The following is a 21,096-nucleotide window of genomic DNA, read 5'->3' on the forward strand; positions in this document are numbered from 1 at the left end:
GAAACCTGACTGTGGTTGTCGTAACCATGTTTGTGATCTTGTTTCTTCTTCCTCCTCTTCGGACATCATAGAAGGACTCAACATGTTTTTCAGAGTTCTGGCTTTCCTATAAATTATTGTTGGATAATCTTGTATGTGTTTCTCGATATGTGGGTCTAGTTTTAATAGATACCAGTTCTTTTTTAGGACTTTTTTAATTTCTTTGTTGTTTGCACAATATGCCGTAATAAAATGAATAGTATCATCTGGTTGTGTACTTTTGCTGCTTTGAGATAATGTTGATTGTCTGGTCATGTTTTTGGCTTTCATTTTTGCAGTTTTAATTGATTTTTGTGAGTATCCTCTGGCCTTAAATCTGTCTGATAACAGTTGACATTCACTCTCAAAATCTGATAATTCTGTGCAATTACGTCGTGCTCTAATGAACTCTCCTTTCGGAATGTTGTAGATAACCAGCATACAATGTTGAATTGACTTCCGTCTCTTTTCTGAATGTTTTTGTGTATAATTGTCCTGTGGATACAAAGATGGTTAGATCCAAAAAGTTAATTTCCGTTTTGCTGCTTTGCCCAAGTGATATAACCATAGAAGAACTAAGCGGTATTCACCTATTACGATCCCTACAAGAACCAGGAGACTATCCAATACATCAAACCATTCATGAGTTAGAAATACAGCCAACTCCTTTTTCCATGAAAGAATTGAAACCCAAATCCAGGTTCACACCCCAGCTATCACCAGATAACATGGTGGATGCATTTTACAGAGCCGTCACACAAGATTTATACTACTTAAGAAAAAAACCACAAATAAAAAACAAGACTAATCTCAAAAATCTTACAGCAAATGAAATTCTTGCCATAAGAAAATTACAATCAAATCATCAATTGGTTATCAAGGAAGCGGACAAAGGTGGCAACATTATAATAATGAATAGAGTGGATTACATAAAGATGGCTATGAACCACTTGGAAAATCCAGAATGTTATGAGAAATTAATAGGAAATCCAATACCGAAAATAACACAAGATTTGACAAGCCTTATTAATGCCTGGCACCAACAAGGACTAATAACTGATGAAGAGCAGACACACCTACGGGTAAATAAACCTACAATTCCAACCATATACTTTCTTCCGAAAGTTCACAAGAAATATGACACTATCCCAGAAGGAAGGCCTATTGTAAGTGGCATAGGTTGGGCGACAGAACCTATAGCGGAATATATTGACAACATAATAAGACCTGAAGTACCTAAAATACAGGCATATCTGAAAGACACAACAGATGCCATTAAAATTGTAGAAGAAATTCAGTGGCAAGATACATACTTATTAGCAACATGGGACGTCAAGGCTCTATATACATCTATTAAATACGAATTGGCCCTGGAGGCAATGGACTATACTTTCAAAAATAGATCTGCGTCATTTTTCAACTCTGCATGCATGCTTAAAGAAATGCTCATGACAACTTTAGAGAATAATGTTTTCATTTTCAATAATCAGTTTTTTCGACAAATACGTGGAGTCGCAATGGGCGTTAAATATGCCCCAGCCCTTGCCAACATTGTAATGGGAATGTTTGAAGACCTACACATATACCAAATATCTGAGTTCAAGAACAAAATAATCAAATGGCTAAGGTACATCGATGATGTATGTTAGGCAGAAACCTGTGCAGTTCCCTTGGGGACCACTGCAAAAGATTTAAGACTACAGGTATAGCAGTAAACCCACTTGGTAGCAGTCCGCACCACCCAGATTTACCTGGTAGCTGTGGCTGAGCAGTCAGACTTCCCTCAAGAAGAGTTAGGCAGTATGCAAAGTATACACAATATGTACCCAGGCACAATAGCACAAGCAAACACTGACCAGAGCTTGGTTTCAAAAGTATATAGTTATTTATTTATCAAACACACATAAGTTGAAATCACTCTAGCAAGATATAGTAAAAACACTTCAAACACAGTTATAATGAAAGCAGTTTCAACCCTTACTCCTATCTAGACAACTCTAGGTTAACACCACATAATTAAAACAGAGGTGAGCGCTTAACGTTAGATGACACTCTAGTAGGTTCAAGAAAGGGATAAAAAGAAACAGAAATGGGTTAAACACACCACTCTAAGGTCCAGAACACTTGCAATAGGCTCAAAGAAGCACAAAGTCACAGGTGAGCAAAAGTCACTAGGCAGGGCCCACTCTTAGAGTAGCCGGAGCGAAAATGTGCCCAAGATCACACTGTTATTAGGGATTCAACGTCTTGCAAAGAGTTAGAAAGAGTTTAGAGTGGCTTAGAAAGTTTAGCCAGGGTGTTCCAGGCACTCCCAGGTTCGAAAGCCGGGGGCTAAATCTACCCCGTACAGTCGGTGGCAAGGGAAGCCAGGCGGAACACGGTACCTTAAGCGGAAAGGATCCTCCAGCGGTGGCAGTTGTTCCAGGCAGTGGCAGCAAGGCTCGACGTCGGTCAGGGGAGAAGAAGTTCTCGCTGAAGAGCAGAAGAAGAAGGTCGTTGCACTGCCCGGGAAGAAACCAGCCGCGGAGTCCTCCGGTTAAAGGGTTGTACCGACTTTCGCGGTTGGGGTAAAAGTGGTGGGGTTCCGGTTGCCGGGGTGCTTGGCACTGGCAAGGCGGCCACGAGATACCCCGAGAAGCGGAAAGAAGGTGAAAACGGGTTGTCCCCACCAGTCAAGGGAAGGAGCCACTCCGTTAAGAGTTCTCCTCGGTCGTTGGAAAAAGTGGTGAGACGGTTCAGCAGGGCTCCACCGGGTGGTGTCGTCTAAGCAGGTCGGCTCAGCTCTTCCCTCGTCGGATTCTTGGTTCTGTGGCGACTTCTAAAGTTCCAGTCCCCAAAGCCCTGCTTTTATGCAGCAAACCCCCATTCACCCAGCCTAGCTGTCACTCAAACATGCTAAGTGGTGAGCCGGCCGGCTCACCACTTGGGCCAATCAGGACGGAGTGCGACTTGAGTTACCAAGGTAACTCAGTCCAGGGTGCCTAAATCCCCCTCCACCCCTCCTAAGTACCCCAGACAGAGTGGCACCACTTTGGAGGGCTTCTGTGGAGAAGCCCGCCAAAAGTGGAACAAAGGGCTCCACTTTGGGTCAGAGTTACAGAGGCGAACGCCAACGCCATTTTAGAATCAAGTTTTGGCAAAAAGTCCCAACCGGAGTTATAATAATAAATATATAAACCGGTGGTATGTTTAAGGCTACCGTAAATAAATAATTAAATGTGTTAGCCTAAAACAATGGGAAATCCCATAGGGAAATATTCGCGGTCGAATATAAAAAGTAGTTTCCACTGCCACCAGCCAAAACTCGATCAGGGGGGACGGAGACGTGCCCCCTCGACTAAAAGACCCTGGGGCAATCGAATTGCCCCAGCCAGTACGTCCACAATATGATGGTTTGTACTGGTTCTGTTCAGGATTCAAGACTAGCAAAGTCTTTGGTGACTTTACATGCCCTGGGAGACAGTAGTCAGTCCCAGGGTATGGAGTCTATGTTGGGGAGTCCCTAGGACACCCCTGGGTCACGGCACAGAGGGTGCTGTGTAACCCACATCACAAAAATACATGCGGCCCTATGGAGTAAAAGACCCCATAGCCCATTCAACACAAGGTTTAACCAAGAAAACACACTTCAACATGCCCAAGAGTGAGGGTGAAAGTCTCACTCTTGGCAGGAGAAAAAAAGAAACCCCAGAAATCCAGCAAAGCTGCTGGGGGACTCACTAGGTAGGGAAATTCAGCCTAAACAGAGAATTCTCCCTAACAATGTACTAATTATTTGGAACGGTACACCGGAAGAACTGGAGTCTTTACTAAACCAAGCAAACAACAATAAATTTGGCCGAGAATTTATTGGGCAAAGCAGCAAAACGGAAATTAACTTTTTGGATCTAATCATCTTTGTATCCACAGGACAATTACACACAAAAACATTCAGAAAAGAGACGGAAGTCAATTCAACATTGTATGCGACTAGCTGCCACCATAAACCGGTTATCTACAACATTCCGAAAGGAGAGTTCATTAGAGCACGACGTAATTGCACAGAATTATCAGATTTTGAGAGTGAATGTCAACTGTTATCAGACAGATTTAAGGCCAGAGGATACTCACAAAAATCAATTAAAACTGCAAAAATGAAAGCCAAAAACATGACCAGACAATCAACATTATCTCAAAGCAGCAAAAGTACACAACCAGATGATACTATTAATTTTATTACGGCATATTGTGCAAACAACAAAGAAATTAAAAAAGTCCTAAAAAAGAACTGGTATCTATTAAAACTAGACCCACATATCGAGAAACACATACAAGATTATCCAACAATAATTTATAGGAAAGCCAGAACTCTGAAAAACATGTTGAGTCCTTCTATGATGTCCGAAGAGGAGGAAGAAGAAACAAGATCACAAGCATGGTTACGACAACCACAGTCAGGTTTCTGGAAATGTGGCTTCTGTTCGATGTGCCACTATGCACTACAAGAAACAGTTACTTTTACGAACCAAGAAGGTGTCAAAACAAAGATTAGGGAACAAATTAATTGTAGATCCAAACATGTGGTCTACGCAGTGATATGTGTCTGTAATCTGCTCTACATTGGGAGCACCATTCGGGAGTTAAGAACTAGAATTAGAGAACATATTTCAGCCATAGGAAGTCAAGACAAAAACCTCCCGTTATCTGTTCATTGGCAAAACCAACACCAAATGCAAAATAAAAAAGACTTTATTGGACTGAAAAGAATCAAAATGGGCAAACGAGGAGGAAATCAAGAACTTTGCTTAAGGCAAGAAGAAGCCAGATTCATCTGCCATTTTCAAACATTGGAACATGGATTAAATTCAGACAATGAAATGATTCACTTTTTGTGATGCTGGAGAAGTAGCAGAGAAATAGCAGAAACAAAACCAAAAAAATGATAATATACAGGACTCTTGTTATGAATATTGCAAATGTTTGCATTAATTACAAAAATGTTTTTTTCCTGTTTTCTATTTTGTTCAATTATAATTTGTTGCATAGAAAAATATTATTGAATACTGCAATGTTAAAACATATGCTTCAGATATACACATGGGGAGATCCTATATATGGGCGAAACCGCTAATCAGATGAAAGTTAAACAGATGAGAGGCGAAATTAACATCAAACCACAGGTACCACAATGCACCATTCTGAAATTGTGAAAAGAATGCTAATAAAATATAGTGAGAAAATAATGGTCAATGAAGAAAACTAAAGTTACCATAATACACCATTCCCAACAGGAAACTGTCTTAGGTATACATAATATAAAGAGATTGCGGGGGGGGGGGGGGGGAGGAAAAGAAAAAAAAAATACCAATAAACATAGTGAAAAATTAGTTACTCCTTTAACTTTAATTTTTGTAAATTTGGACATAATAATAAGTAACAGATCAGCCGCGCAAGATAAATACGGAAGTTTAAATTCAAATCAATGTTACACTAAACACAAATGCAACAGATTATTTTAAACATCAAAAAGGAAAAAATGACTTACGTACTAAAACTCAGCCCAAAGTATGGCCGCCGAATTTTGTAAATGAACAAAAGGAAAGAGGGACTAGCAATCTGTAACTCTTTATGAACAAGGATTTGCCAGAACCAAAACAGGACCCCCGATGCTGGAGGCATGAGCAAGAGAATTTTGTAGGTAAGCGCTTTTAAGGGGTGGAAAGACCACCGCTACAAGCATGCTCAATGTAGAATTCAGCACGCTTGATGCAGAGTGGCATAAACAAAATATATTTTGGTTGGGATTTCAAACTCACGCGAAAGGGTGTTTTGGTAAACACAAATGGGGAGCAAATCGGTTACCAGTCATTGTAACTGAAAAAGTAATTCCTAGTGACCGCTAGAGTAACAGAATGCATGAGACCTAGGATATGTAATGCGATTGGAGGATTGCAAATATGAATAGCACTTTTTACATAAATGCAATGAGAAAGATGTTACTAGTCATGCTTACTAGAGTTTAAAATGTGTCTAAATATATGCCAGGGAATCATGCATAAAGAATCAATCCGATAGAAGGTTAAAAGGCTAATGTTAGCATAATAGAACAACCAAATCTGTTCTAGGTGGGGTTTAAGCCTGGAACTACCGTGATACACTTCAACTAAAAACTAATTCCCGGAAATAAGGAAAGGGAGATTCGCATTACATTCAATAAGGGTAAGAAAACAAATTTACATGCTTTTCTGACAGCCAAAAATTGTTAGGTCCATGCCATCCCATACTTACTTCTTTTTCGGATTGCACAAATTTAATTTTAAAAAACTAACATAGTCACTGTAATGGATTTATTTTTAACCATTTGAGGTAACTAAGAGGTGCTGCACTTTTAGGTGTTCATGCAATTTGAGAATGCTAAAAGGATATACTACACAGCCTAAGTCACTATTCTAACTACTAAATGTGTTACAAAATATGCTAAAATGCTATTTCATATGTTATATGTTATATTTTGTGTTTTGTGTTATTACATGTTACGCTTGCATTCAGCCCGGATTTGAAAAAGGCGCCAATGAAACGCCGAAACACGTGTCATCCATATGGGCAGAACATATATCAAATAAATTAAGAAAATATACTTGAAGAAACTGGACTACATACTTTTATTCATTTATATCAGAAATTTGGCGTAAAGAGGTGTAGGCACAAACAAACTACTGCTTACTTTACAAACGGAGCTGAGGGACTCTATGTCTCCGTGTTGACCTACATCCTTGCGACACAAGAATAAAATAATAAAATAAGAAAACCATTGCCAACCTTAATAGCACTAACATACGGGTCGCGAGAGTACACCTTATGAGATCCCCACTCAAGAAGTTCCTCACTCAGTAGATTGACAATATTTAATCACTGTATGTTTTTCTCCAGGATGAACAATTATTTGTCCAGTTTTGCTATGTGGAGCGGGACATTATTATTGCACAGAGGGGTATTTTATTGCCTACTCTCACACATTTGATACATTCTGTAATTCATATTACTGTGCCTTTATTAAAGCATTGACCCAAACTAACCCAGTTTACCGTGACCTCCCGCTGCCTCCCATGCAAAACCTACCTGTTTCAGCAGGGGCCAGCAGAGCTGAGTGGTGGTTCTTTGGCAAGCTATGGTGTCATTCCAGACTAGCGAGGTGAAGGTTGTGACAAGCAAGGCAGAGCAAACCTCCTATAGGATGAAAAGCATTGTTAATTACCTTCATTTTTTGAACTTGTTAAGAGCATCTTGCAATCAAAAACAAACCATACAGCCTAAAGACTTGTAACTGAATGAGACACTCATGTACAGACTGCTTTGCTTATGGCTAGTGCTTCATTAAAGAGGTCAAGGGTCTAACAAGAGTTTTTCAAGCTTAAGATCATACTACTTGCCACTAGTAAACTTCTATAAAACGCCATCTTGCCACAAAGGTTAACAAATTAAGGTGAAGACTGGGTCCAGAGTTGTAAAAGTAGAATTTGAGGAGCACTAGAGCTGTTCTGGTAGGGCAGAATTATATTTGTTGAGACTCCTCAATACTGTTTTATGCCCCCCCCCACTTTTTAATGCTTCCTTCTGGTTCCCTTAAATCTGTGACCTTTTAGTGGGTAGAGGGTGCAACCCTTTTAGAGTATATGGTTCCAGGCTAGCTTGCTTTTTTTATTTTTATTTTTTTTATTTTGGTTGGCTAACTAATTAACCTTTCAAAACAAACATGTCATACATGGAAAAGAAAAATAATCATAAAAATAATCATAAAAATGTTCTCTAAAAGGCATAAATTACAGATAGAATACAGCTATCTATTAACGACTTTGCAATATATACTTAAGAGAAACATTAGGAGTAATAATAAGTAACAGAAACATATAAGGGGAAAGACATTAGGAGCAATAAGTAAAAGGAACATAAGGGGAGATAAAGCCACAAATTTCTAAGTGCATACGTGAAAAAACAATTTTTTCTACATATCTTGTCATGCCTTAACTCCACTCATTTATAGTTTACCACTAATAATCCATCATTTATTTCTCAAAGCACGTGGTACACAATGCTGTATTTAAAAATGTCATTGTCGCTATCCTTATAGCAATTTTTGGAGTGGCAAATAGCTCATGCCACAATTCTTCATTTGAGCGCTTAATGTGATGTGATGTGTTAATTTCTTGATAATCACTTCTCTCTGCATTCTCAATTCATCACAATCAATTAGTAAATGCCTTAATGTTTCTTTGGTATTTGATACTTTGCAGAATCGACACGTTACATTTTCGACTTGTATTAGACCTCTTCTTACTAATATCTGATTGGTTGGCCATAGGTTCAAACGAAACCGTAGTATTTGATTTCTTAAATCGAACGATGGACATTTTAGTAAGTAATCAGCCGCCTGTCGAAATTTTTTGTGACCGAAAAGCGCTCTTTCAAAGTCTTTTAATTGCAGACATTTTTGTTGGGTGTTATTCCAATCAGACTGGTGCATTTTCAGTTTTGCTTTGTTAGGGTTGTTTGATGGAGTATCAAGCGAGATGTTAGCATTACTCATCTGCTATTACAGCAGCTCTCCATTTCAACGGGAAAGCATGTTCGATCTTATTAAGTAATTTGCCAATACTGTGAGCACGTTTTTTTTCAGCTAAACCTAGTACACATTTTCGGAACAGGCAACATCTTTTCCAGGCTACTTGTACGTGTTTAGATAAGTTACCCAGCTCAAAACGGAGGAGAGCAGTAGGAGTTGAATTAGGGAGATTCAATACTCTTTTCCAGAACTGTGCTTCTAGTTTATTCCAGTAAGTTTTGTTTTGTGGCAGCCATGTCTCGGCTCCATAGGTAATGATAGGTACCACTTTATGTTGGAAGAATACAAGAATATGTGCACAAGAGAATTTCCCAAACTTATATTGAAGAATCCTTGCTTGTGAGGCGAGCGCTTTCAAGTTTATTATTTATACTGTTTAGCTGAGGTTTATTCACAATGGAGTTGCTGAATAGTACTCCAAAGTATCTATATTCATCAACTATGGTAAGCTTTTGATTTTTCAGGACCCAATTCAAGCGATTTTTTTGTCTCTTTTTGTTTTTGCCTAGTATCATAATTTGAGTTTTTTCTAGATTTAATGGTAAGTTATTTTTGTCAACGTACAACTCTAGTTTATGTAACATGTTTTGCAGACCACTAGGCGTCTGTGAGATAAGTACAAGGTCGTCTGCATACAAAAGCCAGGCGATGGACTGCCCTCCAAGTTTGGGTGCATCACGCATTACTTCCATAATATCTAGTCCTAGATCAAAAATGAATAGATTAAATAGAGTAGACACTGGTATGCATCCTTGTTTTAGGCCTCGCTCAGTATGAATCACCTCAGACAGTAACCCATCCAGATTCAGTTTCACTTGCATTGAGGCGTTTGAATGCAATAAATGTATTATAGAGACTAATGCTGCTGGACACCCAAATCTCACTAGTTTTTGAATTAGCAAATGGCGATCTACAGAGTCAAAGGCAACTCTGAAGTCTACATACGCCAGATAAAGCGGTTGTTTTTTCGATGCAGAGAGCTCCTTGATCGCATTTAGAGTTGTAATATTAATCGCCGTGCCAAGGCCTGCAACGAATCCAGTTTGGAATGGATCGCAGCATTTCTCCTTAATCGTCCAGGCATTAAGATCTCTTAGTACGATTCTACTGAAGATCTTCCCTGGCGCATCCAGGAGAGATATTGGCCGATAATTGGCCGGGTTTGAACGATCTCCTTTTTTTATATATTGGCACTGTAATCGCTTTGCATCACAATGCTGGCACACTGTTTTATTAATAATGTCTGAAAAACTGCATATAATATGGATGCCCATACTGTAGGGTTCCGTTTCATGACAAAGTTTGATATGCCCTCCGGCCCAGGACCTCTTGAGGAGCTAGCCTTTTTAATATAGAATAGCACATCCTCAAGGTCAAATTGGATAGCAAAAGTCGTTTTTTTCCAATCGTGGATTACTTGCGCGATATTTGTTTGAGGGAGCACATACATATTGGTAAAATAGCTCACCCAATCCTTTTCAGAAACCCCATTTAGTTGCGATTGCATCTGCGGGCGTGTTGTACTCATATTTAGCAGCTTCCAAATTTGTGACAAACGTTTTTTCTTAAATACTTTCAGCCAGTGTTCACCATCATTTTGGTTCATGGTCGCCTTATGCATACGCATCCAGTTTTTATACTTTGTTTTTATTCTGCGTACAGCAAGTTTGCGCTTCTGCACTGGCAGCAAGAGAGTGTCTCTTTTCCTTCCGGAAAACAATTTTCTAGTTCTTACAGATTGATCGAATATATGAGTTTGTACAATGTTGTGCTTGTTATTATCAGAGACAAGTGCAAACAAGTACTCAGGAGGCGTCAATCCTCTCTCTGCACGATGTCGATCTTCTCTTAAGCTACCCGCGAAATCTTTCAGCACTGGAGCAGTCCAATGCTGTCTATTTCGTTGTGGATTTGTGACTAGATTCTTCAATATTTTTTGTTGTAATTGAACTTTTGGGGCTGATGTACGCAAATTCAGCTTGCACCATCAGATGATCACTCACTGACGTTTGCACAACAGAGAATTTGACAGTTTTAGCAAACAAACCTCTATTCACAAACATATAATCAATAGTTGCCTTTTGTCCTCCGCTAGACCAAGTATGGGAAGGAGGGGAGTCAGACTCTAATGCTCCATTCAACATGATTAAGTCCCAAGCCTTGACAAAGTCGAGCCACTGAGTGGCCCGTTCCAAATTCCTTTTTTCCCTACTGCCACCAAATGAATATTCAAATCCCGGGCTAGAATCACATGGTCAATGTTTTGAGTAATCATGATTTGTTCCATCAATAAATTCAAATCTTTGAAGAATTTATCAGCTACATTTGCAATTGGATTCCAATATATGTTAATTATTGCAAATTTTGAGTTTTGTATTTCTATTATGGAACATTGCACAAAGGAATTCGGAGAGTGCCACTCAGATAGATTGTTTGTAGTGGTCATGTTTGAGATGGTAACCAGGCCAGACATCGGCCTGCCTTTTTGACCTTTTATTGCTGGCAGTAAATAGACAAAATGGCTATCCCATGATAGAGGTACACTTATCCAAGTTTCCTGCAATAAAGCTACATCATATTTCTTAAGCTGGCGATTATCATTATTAAGTAAGTGCTTGTGCCCTCTCGTGTTCCAACTCACAATAGTTATATTATGAGTTGCAGGACATACATCATTAAATCCTAGTTAGGTTTTATTACAATTACAGGTCATTTTTGCCAAACCCTCACTTTTATCCTCTTGCATTCGAGGCTGTTGCAGCGCCTCATCAAATAGGTTCTCTTTTGTAGTAGCGATTAACACAAATCCAAGGTCATGTAAAGCAGATCTTGCAGACCATATCATATTATAAATGATGCGGGACTTCATCCACAAACAGGATACAGTTGGGTCATTGTCATTCGGAAATTCAACCTGCTGGATATCTCCTGAGGCTATGTCCTCCAAACTATGTCAGAGAATAATTGTAGAATGCTCATTCTATTTAAAGTATATAAAGGAAAGGAGCCTCCCCGACAACTGATGAACACCGAGTACATTGGAGATGTTTTTGTATTCCTCGCTGTCCCCTTAGAGTTCCCCTCCTTCATTTTTTATTTACTCTCTTAGTGCAGACCACAGTTCTCTTTTTCAGCAGGTAATTTGAATGAGACGTTTTTCAGAATCACTTTTTCCTCACAACTATTTGCTGCTTCGAGTTTGTTATCTAACATCGATTTCATAGAAGATTTTAGTGTCTTCTGTTCAACAGTCAAAGCTACTAAGCAATCTTTAATTGTGTGTAGAACATTATTTTGCAGATCATCCTACATATTCGGAAGAGCAGAATTTTCACTCATTTTCCTCTCTTCAGTTTTGTCTTGGCTCCTTACGGAGGAGCTCATTAGATTTGTTTTAGTTTCTTTCTGTGAACCTAGCTTCGAGTTGGATGAGGTTGTTTAACTAGAGGATGGCTCACATTTGACACTAAGTGGACTTTGCTCATATATTCGTCCACAGCTTTTCTGAGCTCTTGTCTATTTAGTATTGAGTCGTGCTTCACGACCTTGCTCATTATGTTATTTATAGGCAACCGGTCTGTAGACTCTACATCCAAACTCACCTGGCTATTGTTCATCTCCTCTGCAACATGTACCAATTTATCCAAGGGGGAGTGCGATAGATCAACTTGTGGGACGTTTTTACCATTCTTTATATTCTTATCTCTTTCCAAGGTTTGATTCAGATATTTTTTGGTGATCACATTTGCCACTAATGTGGAGCAATTCACTGGCTTGGAAAGAGACTTAAGAAACTGCCTTGTTTGTCCACTCCCATTCACACCTTTGGTTTTTTGATTTTTTGTTTTCTTCACATTGGTTCTAAGTTCCGATTTCTGGATAACTGGATTTTTTGCAAATATTGTATACGCCTCTTTACTAGGTTTGGTAGTTTTGTTCTTGAGCACGACCACCTCCGGTGGCTTACAGGTTTCGCTAATACCAGTTGAATGTAAGACCCCTTGTACATTTGTTGCAGCATCCAGAGGTATTTCACATATAATACCTTCCACACACGGAACCACCGTCTCCACACATTGTAACTTTGCATCTCCAATTTGAAGTTCCTCTACACAAGGAGCTGCAGTCTTTGAACATTTTAGTTTACCCTCTATTCTTTGAGTTTCTGGTCGCAAGTTCATCTGGCCCATTCGTTTTTTATACAATGATGCAATGTCTTCAAAATGTTTCGACAGTAATTCTGTTTCTTTCTCATCCGTCACTTGTTTCTGAGCCAAAGAATCTCCGCAATTGTTTTGCCATGTAGCTATATTTTCCAAATTAATATGAATAAGGTCTACCTTGGAGTTTAGAGCTTCAAACAATCTGGCAAGATACATTAGTGATGTATTCATATTTTCAACAGTCAACACAGAAGGTTCTTTGAATTGTGAGCCCATATTTGTAACCAACTCATTCCTAATCTGTCTCCTAGGGGTTGGAGGGATGTATGAAATGGAGGATTCTGAGACATTCCTCTCCTGAAACATTGCCGGCGATTTTGATAGATCGGATTCATCTTCCTTGGCTGAGAAACAAGAATCCGAGGATTCTAATTCTATAACCGCAGCATCTGCCACCCCATCTGCATCAGACTTATTCAACATGGGTGCAACAGTTCCAGAGCGGGCATTCAGCAAAATCATAGTATCAGATAAGGAAATGTTACACAACTGTTTACCACCCTTAGTACCGTCATACCCCTCCACGTTAGTTGGAGAACTCATTAGCGGTTGCTGAGCTATAGCACCTTCTTGATCATTTAGGATTGGTTGTGCCTCCAAAATCGAGACACTCAGATTTATCGGTTCTGTTATACGTTTCCTTAAAGCAGGGGAAGTCATGGCGGCAAAGCCAAAGTTCCGCAAATCACCAGTTCCAATGGTAGATCGAGTTCTTTTTCCTGAGGGACGATAATCCCAGGGCGCACTTTTCACCCGGGGCCGGGCTGATTTAGGTGTAGATGCAGGACTTTCTTTCAAAGTGGGGTTAAATATGGCATGCAGTCTTTCAGGGCAGGGATAGTGTAAACATTTGTGTTTCTTAACAGCCACACACACTATCTCCCTGAATAAACCACCACAATTTCAATCTCCTCGAAGGCAAAGTGTCAATCTACCACTATACTGATTTTGAAGAGCGTTATGGTTTATTTCCGCTCTAGCTCCCCGCTGCGCGGCAGCAAGGCGGGATTTACCGTTGTCTCACGGCCGGGATCAAAGAGGGAACACCTCCGCAGTCTCCCGTCCAATGGTGCGCCGTCAGCACCAAACAGCCGCACAACAGCCAGAAGGCTTGTCTCCTACAGGCTTAACGCTGAAAGGGTGGATGGCTCGGCCTTTTGGTGATGTCAAGGTCACGTGATGCGTCACGTGAGTCGCACAAGCCCCGCCTCCTCCAGGAAGCACAGGCACCAGCAAAAGCCTCCTCACGGCTCGCAATGCTGGGTTTCTGAAGAGCAAAATGTTCGTTCTGAAAACACAAGTAAATTCCACAAATGCTGCAATATTCCAGGCTAGCTTGTACGGCTCCTAGGACAGGGGATCTTTTTGAACACCTTATTTGGGCCCTAGGCTGATTGCATCGCCCAACACACTCGTTGAAGAGTAGGCTGGGGAAGCAGTATTATAGTTTTGGCTTCACCGGGGGTACAGCCAATTTTACCCACATAAGTAGCTGTTAAGATGTATTTTCAGGATCAACCTTGGGGGTGGATTCTGAGAGGCCAACAGCTTATGGTGAACTGATGTCTAGCTGGATTGTTTTAAAGTAGTGCAGCAGAGCAGCAACGTTTTGAATCCAGAGGGTGTGAAAGTAGTCTAGACAGAAGACGTACAGAAATGTATAATTATTCATTAGGCCTTTGAATACACTATGCAATGAAAACCTGGTAGTTTTCACACAATTACAGACATATACATATATATGTTCTCTTTTGGGAGTTCTGATAACATTGGGGCTTAGTGCCCAAATGTCACCAGTTCCACAATAAGTACCACACAGGCGACTTTAATATGTGAATCGAGAACAAGAGTTTGTAAATCCAACGGATGCAGGTAAATGTTCCAGAATTAGAATAAAAAGTTAAGTAAAGTTTTTGTAGGTGTCTCGGCCAATCCCAGCACTCTTGGGGAAGTCCAGGGAGGATCATTGACCAGATGGTAGAAAGGTTTTCTCTTTTTTAGCAACTTTCCCTCCATATTCTATGGACCCCAAACATGTTGCGTTTGTTTTTCACACTGATCTAACATTTACAGCGAAGTCAAGCCTTCAGCTTCACATGTTATGGGGAAACTGACTAGTCCTGCAGGCTGTCAGTACTGGAAATCTAGGTTCACCATAGTCTTGACCTTTGTTACTTTGCTGGTAACTTTTTATCATTGAACAATACATCTCACAATGAAGTGCATTGGGGTTTCTTTTGTATGGCCTTAGACTACACTCAAAGGTATTTTATGGTTACTTAAGGTGTGTCTAATGGCATAGTGGTAGCAGAAGTTACTTTTTCATACTTGGTACTATACTCCGTTAGCCTTACCACATTTACTGCATTTGGCTAACAGTCCCAAGATGACCATGCCACAAGGTTTTTTGCTTGTTCTTTGGCAATCTTTGTTCTTTGGCCATCTTTGTCCCTTGGCCATCATCCTGGCCTGCCAGGTCAGGAATTTCTTTTTATGGTCATGCACTTGACCGGGAAAGGCTTGCTTTTCGCGGGCTAGTGCATACCACATGAGTGGGGTTACAGGAAGTGGGCTGGGACTGTCTGGTGAAATCCACATACTGGCGCCTGAAAGCCTGGAGGCATGCTTGCCTGAAACCCACAGTGGGCCCTGATTGAACCACTGCTGCTGCGCATGTGTTGGGCAGATCTTGTGTTGAGAAGAAGCTAGCCCCCCCTCCCCCCAACTGCTTTAGAATTAGGTAAGACTTCTTTTGACTGTTTCTAGGCACTACAATGAACCAGGGCAAAGGGGTGGGGGGCACCGAGAAAGCTTTTTTATGCAAATATAATCACACACAGACATGGGCAGGCTCTAAAAGAAGGCAGTTATTTAAATATAAGGTGCAAATAACTACTAGCTGAATAAATGTGTGAAATCCTATTTAGTTTTAAAAAATCTCAAAGCATGATAGAAGCAGGCTCTCTGCCAAAAGGAATGTGGCCTGTGCTAAAAATGGATTGCAGGGCTCACGCGGTGTTGTGTCACTGAGTCCAACGCTGGAAAAGCAGCATGTAACTCAGCAGATGTTTGCTGTCTGTCAAAAGTCCATGCATGCTAAAAGGAGATTGTAACATACTCATGCACAACATACAGAATTATGAAAAGCAGGTTTAAAAGAAATTACAGGACAAGTGCAAAATATGAGGAGAATGAATGAGGTATGGAGAGAATGACTTGGAAATGTTTTGTACAAATATTCATAGGTAGCAAAATGAAGCTACAGTGTATTTTTGCATAGGCTAGCAATATGTAAAGTAGCATGTTCTAAACGGACATCGCTGACCATGAAGGAAGGAAGACTGGCGCATCCCTTGTATGGAAGCAGGACGAGTTAGGATAAAGCCAAGCCCATATCCAGTGACCAAGCCAAGAGTATAAAAGCTCTTGCCTGGCACCAGTTTGGCAGTAGAAAGGAACGGTTGAGGGACAGAAGAGACTGTTCAGGCAGCAGAGTTCTTTGCTCCTATCCTCATTTCGGTAAAGAATACATTTGTTATCCTTGCAAGATACACTCTTGGCCTTACTTCCCTAGAGGAAGTGTATTTACTCTGGTGTGAGCGTGATTATGGGTACCCATATAATTAAGGGGTACCCCTTAAATTGGGCTACCCTAACACTTGCCATTGGAGGGCTGAGTCTGAAGAGGAGCCAAGTATCCTGTTAGAACTGTGGAAGAACCATGGACAATCCCTGAAGGGGTCTGGTGACTGAATCTGGCTGGAGGCCTGGTGGAGCCCTGTCTGGCTACGGATGTCTGAAGATCTTTGTCGATGCTTCAACCCTCTGGCCCGGTGGGAAAAAATGGTCCCGGCTATTAAGTAGAATTTCCGTCTTGTGGGATATTCTCCTCACCTGGCGAGTCCCCAGCAACCTTTGCTGGGCTATTGGAGTTTTCCGACTGTCATGTTTGAGTGAGAATCTTTTCCTCACGGCACCCCTTTTTTGGGTTTATTATGATAGAGTCACTTTCCTCCATGTTTTTCTATGGCATCTGTAATTTCCCATTGTAACACGCAGCAAGCACCTTATGTGACGTGTTATTGAAAGCTCCTCAAGCTTCCCTCTTTGGTTTTACTTGTATTCCTTGTGATAACTACTGTTCCCAAGAATAGGAGGACACTTGTTATCCTACCTAGACTTTTCTTTTAAACCCAGCACACCCCCTTCACCCCACCTTATGTAGAGTACCGAGGGGACACTGAGTCCCTTTTTTCTTTCTCCTGTACCTTTTTGGTTACATTAACAATTCCATGTAGCTGGTGCAGTGGATACTTTTTCTACCAATGTTGTGAAACTTGCACAGATGCGGTAAGGGTCACATGCAACACCATTGACCCGAAATGGTTCCTGTATTCTTCTTTCTTGGTGGTACTTCTGCTGTGCTGGGAGGGGGAGGTCCTTGTGTGTCTTTTGTCATTGCCAGGACCCCTTTGTGTAGCCTGCCCGAAGGTGCCAGCGTGTCTGGGAGGTCAGGAAGCTGGGAGGACTCAAACTCCACAGGTCTTTGTCCTCCAGTGTGCCTGCTTAGATCCAGTTCTAACTGGGAGGTTGGCTGTCCTGAAAAGACAGCCCCCACCCCAGGTTTGAATGAAAGCATGCATGGTGAATGGCTGGGTTCCTGCATAAAAGGCAAGCGTCTTCATGCTGAAGCCAGAGTCCACCATTGGAAGATCTACTCCAAAGAGAAGGACGCCTGCAGCTAAAGTCAGATCTATCTGAGTGACTGTTGCTGATCGAGCCCTCTTTTCCAAACAGCAGGGAAGCTTTGATTCAGACGACTTCCTTCCTTAGACTAGTGGAACCAACCTGTCTAAAGACGACCTGCATTTCAAGCCCTCCCACGATGAGCTGCAAAATTCACAGACTGCAAATCGCTGATAACCTGTGACCTGTGGCCAGTGTACAGTTCATCACCTTCCAAAGATCGAATCTATTGAAAATTTGGTGGACTCCTTCCGGATCACCAGAGGCAAGACTCCGCTCATTGAATTCCCTCATCCAAAGGCTGGGCCGAGAGAGCAAAGTGAGTTGGCCGGGTTGTTACCGTTCTTCAGTGATGCTTTGAAAAGGGTGCCAAAACCACAGAACCGCAAAGAATCCTTTGCTGAGAGCCTCTCCAATTCACTGCTCCTGCGAACATCCATCCAGTGTCCCTTCTATAGTCTGCCTGGCCAAGAATCTGGTCACTGGTCTGCTACTGCTGCATCGTGCAAGCTTTGTGCTCCAACTTCTTCATGCCTCAGGTACTGTGAGACTCTAGGTATGATTTAACTAGAGTTGCTTTGCTCCTCCTGTGTTGCTGAGTGCTAATTTGTACATTTGGCGGTTTGCCCATACACATTCGCCCCGGCCTAACACCTGTGCACCTACAAGGAGGCTTCTCCGAATACCCCGACCCTTATTTGCCATCAAAGACGACATACTTGCTACAAGTCTTCATCTGGTACTCGACTTTCTACAGTCTGTGCCTTGCCTCTTTCTTCCTCCCAATCTGACTCTTAAACCTAAATAGGGATGGACTACTAAAGCCTAAGGTCTCTGTCAATTTCAATGCAATCTTACCTGCTGCTCTATGTTGGTCATGATTCATTCATTCTCTTGAACTAGTGATTTACTGTATATAGGTATACACGCTTTCTCTTACCTTGATTCAAAAGTCAACTTAACACTGACTAGTATGTTTAATAAATAATTATATTTATACAGAACTGCAAATGTGTAAGTGTCTTCTTGACTGTCCGTATGCTCAAAGGTCTTTGTACTCTACTACAGCCCTTCTCTCTCTCCCAAGATAAGCCTGGCTGCGTGGCCATAGCTACCAAACATTTTGGGTAGTTCTGGCCGAGACGAAGAGTTGGAGCCCTGTACACTAAAAGGATAGTCTTCTATAGTTCTACCTTAGGTGGACTTTAATAAAACTTCCTAACACTGGCGTCTTTTGGTACTCAAGCAGGTTGGAGCCTTCTTAAGCGCCCCTGGACCACACAGTGGACAGACCAGCCCCGGATTGGGATACCATACCAGAAGTGCTGCTGTTCACAGTTTCAGCCCGCTACTCCAGGGGTCTTCAGCGTGTGCGACAAGAGGTCTTCCTACAAAATGTGAGCTCCCTGCCATTGATGAGTCCTGAGATAGCAGTCTTTCTTCAACTGTGACAATCGTGCTGTCTGGTGTCCCCGTGCAACGGTGACCTTCCCTGTAACCTGCTTTCCCGCACCTGTTCAAGTGTCCTGAGAAGGGCTGCAGCGGTGGTTCTTGCATTGTTCATCGAGAAGAGGTTGCACCCAGCTTCCATCCACGACCAGAACTCTTTTTGCAACTGCAGCTCCTGGGCACAAGCGAACGGATCCAATGGTGGGAAACATACCTCAGGCGACTCTCCGACGACCCACTAATTATGTAGAGAAATCGGAGGTTGGGTGGTAAGTTGGAGCTATACTTCACTGCCACCTATCTCCACCCTTGAAAAGTTGCCCAACTTAAAACCTTTATAATTGTTTGGCTTTGGCACAACCTGTTGCTAAAAGCCCTCCGAAAGCAAGTAAGTGTTATTCAATAAAATACTGTTATTCAATAAAATACTAATTCATCTAATTTTTGGACTCATCTTCACGCCCCGAGGGCCCCTCTGCTAATTCTTTCCCAACTCCAAAACTACTGAAAAACTTTGTGAAGCTTTGTGCACAAGGCCCCATACAATTTAGGGTTGGACATCTGAAGTCAGGATTGTAAATCCTGTGGACAGTTAACCTAATCACTTGCCTTCCTTCACAGGTATTGGGTAGTGGGCCTGTTATTGTGCATCAACTACAGTGACTGTATATATATATGTTTTATAGTACTTCGCATTGTGTGATATTACTTGCAAAGTCATTTTCCATGTGTTTTCTGGGCCTATAATAATTGTGTTATTTCTGTAACTGTCTAAATGTAATCCTTGGTGTTTCACTGTGTGTATTCATTGCGGACCCCTGACCCCACTCACCTCTCCTGAGATTTAGCCTTGGCCTCCCTCATGCTACCTTCATTGGTTTGGCTCAACTTACAGAGGTTTTCCCCTGTTCACAATAACTAGGGTGGCCTCCTAAACCTCTGTCCACTGGGCCAGAGTTTAGGAATCCATTCTAACACCAGGCCACCAATGATCTTTGTCAGGCAAGTGAGAGATACGGTTAGGACTTTCAGCCCATACATCCTGTGTGCAAACTCAACCCCCTTACTCAGATTTCTTCAGCAACCACTTCAGGAGTTCCCAAGTACGTCTAGGCTTTGCCTGGTCTTCTATATCTAGTTTCTAATATCTAGTTTTATAGGGTTCTACAAACCATGCAGGCATCTAAGCGATGAGATAACAGTTGATATCATTATCTTACTGCATGGTACTCAATTTACCGACCTCGGAAGGAGAGGCCGAGTTGGCCCTGCCGGGATCCGAACCTGCATCAGAAGGCTGCACACAGATGTCAGAACGAGCGCTCAGCTCGCTGTGCTGTCTGACCTTGGGAGGTCTAGGGGCTGCAGGTGAAGATGTCACTTTGGCATCAGGATTGGGTCCAGCTAGTCGGCGGTTCGGTACTCTTCCAAGATGGTTCTGGAGACTGGACAGCTGCATGACCATATGAAGTTCTACACGGATTAGACAACCTCATGGGACCTCCAGCACACGAAGAAGGCAGGTTTCAGCAACGGTCAGGCAGTGATAGGCAATCCTTGTGGTGTGAACAAAATAGCACGCCCTGCACGGCTTCTCTTCAGTCAGGTAAGCTGAAACTGCAGGAGCACGCATCTTTTGTTCTACAAGTTGAAGACCTGCGAGTTACAAGGATGAACTCAGAAAGGCAACAGGAAAAGCGAGGCAGCCCAGGAGAGAGCTGGTCAATCCCAGCCACCAGTTCAGTGGTCAGAGCACCAATGTGATCTAGAGATCAGGAGAGAGGTCTCCAGAGACCTGGCTGGAGGCAATCCTGGTTGACTGCAACGGTCGTCCTGTGGTCGTCAGTAGGCTGCAATTCTTTGCAGGGGTCTTGGCTCCAACAATGATCCATCTAATGGCTGCAGGCATCCTCCTTTCATCCAATATTTGGGCTGTAAGCGAGCCCAGGTCCACTAACGGTAAGTATCTGAACCATTCAACCCGGTAATTGCTATCCAATAATGGAATGTCACTGGCCACTCAATCCGCTCAGCAAAACACGTACAGGCAACTGGATGCGG

At 41.9% G+C, this 21,096-nt stretch overlaps 1 protein-coding gene across 1 annotated transcript in view; it reads right to left on the bottom strand.

Annotated features, from left to right (window-relative positions):
- LOC138468323 (exportin-5-like) overlaps positions 1 to 21,096 on the bottom strand; it is a 1,170,237-nt gene that overhangs the window by 111,390 nt on the left and 1,037,751 nt on the right. The window contains exon 29 of the mRNA XM_069608829.1: positions 7,117 to 7,224. Coding sequence (XP_069464930.1) covers positions 7,117 to 7,224 — 108 coding nt within the window. The remainder of the gene's footprint in view (positions 1 to 7,116; positions 7,225 to 21,096) is intronic.

This window comes from Ambystoma mexicanum, chromosome 4q, assembly GCF_040938575.1.
Source record: "Ambystoma mexicanum isolate Mex_15411 chromosome 4q, UKY_AmexF1_1, whole genome shotgun sequence".
NCBI classification, from domain to species: Eukaryota; Metazoa; Chordata; class Amphibia; order Caudata; family Ambystomatidae; genus Ambystoma; species Ambystoma mexicanum.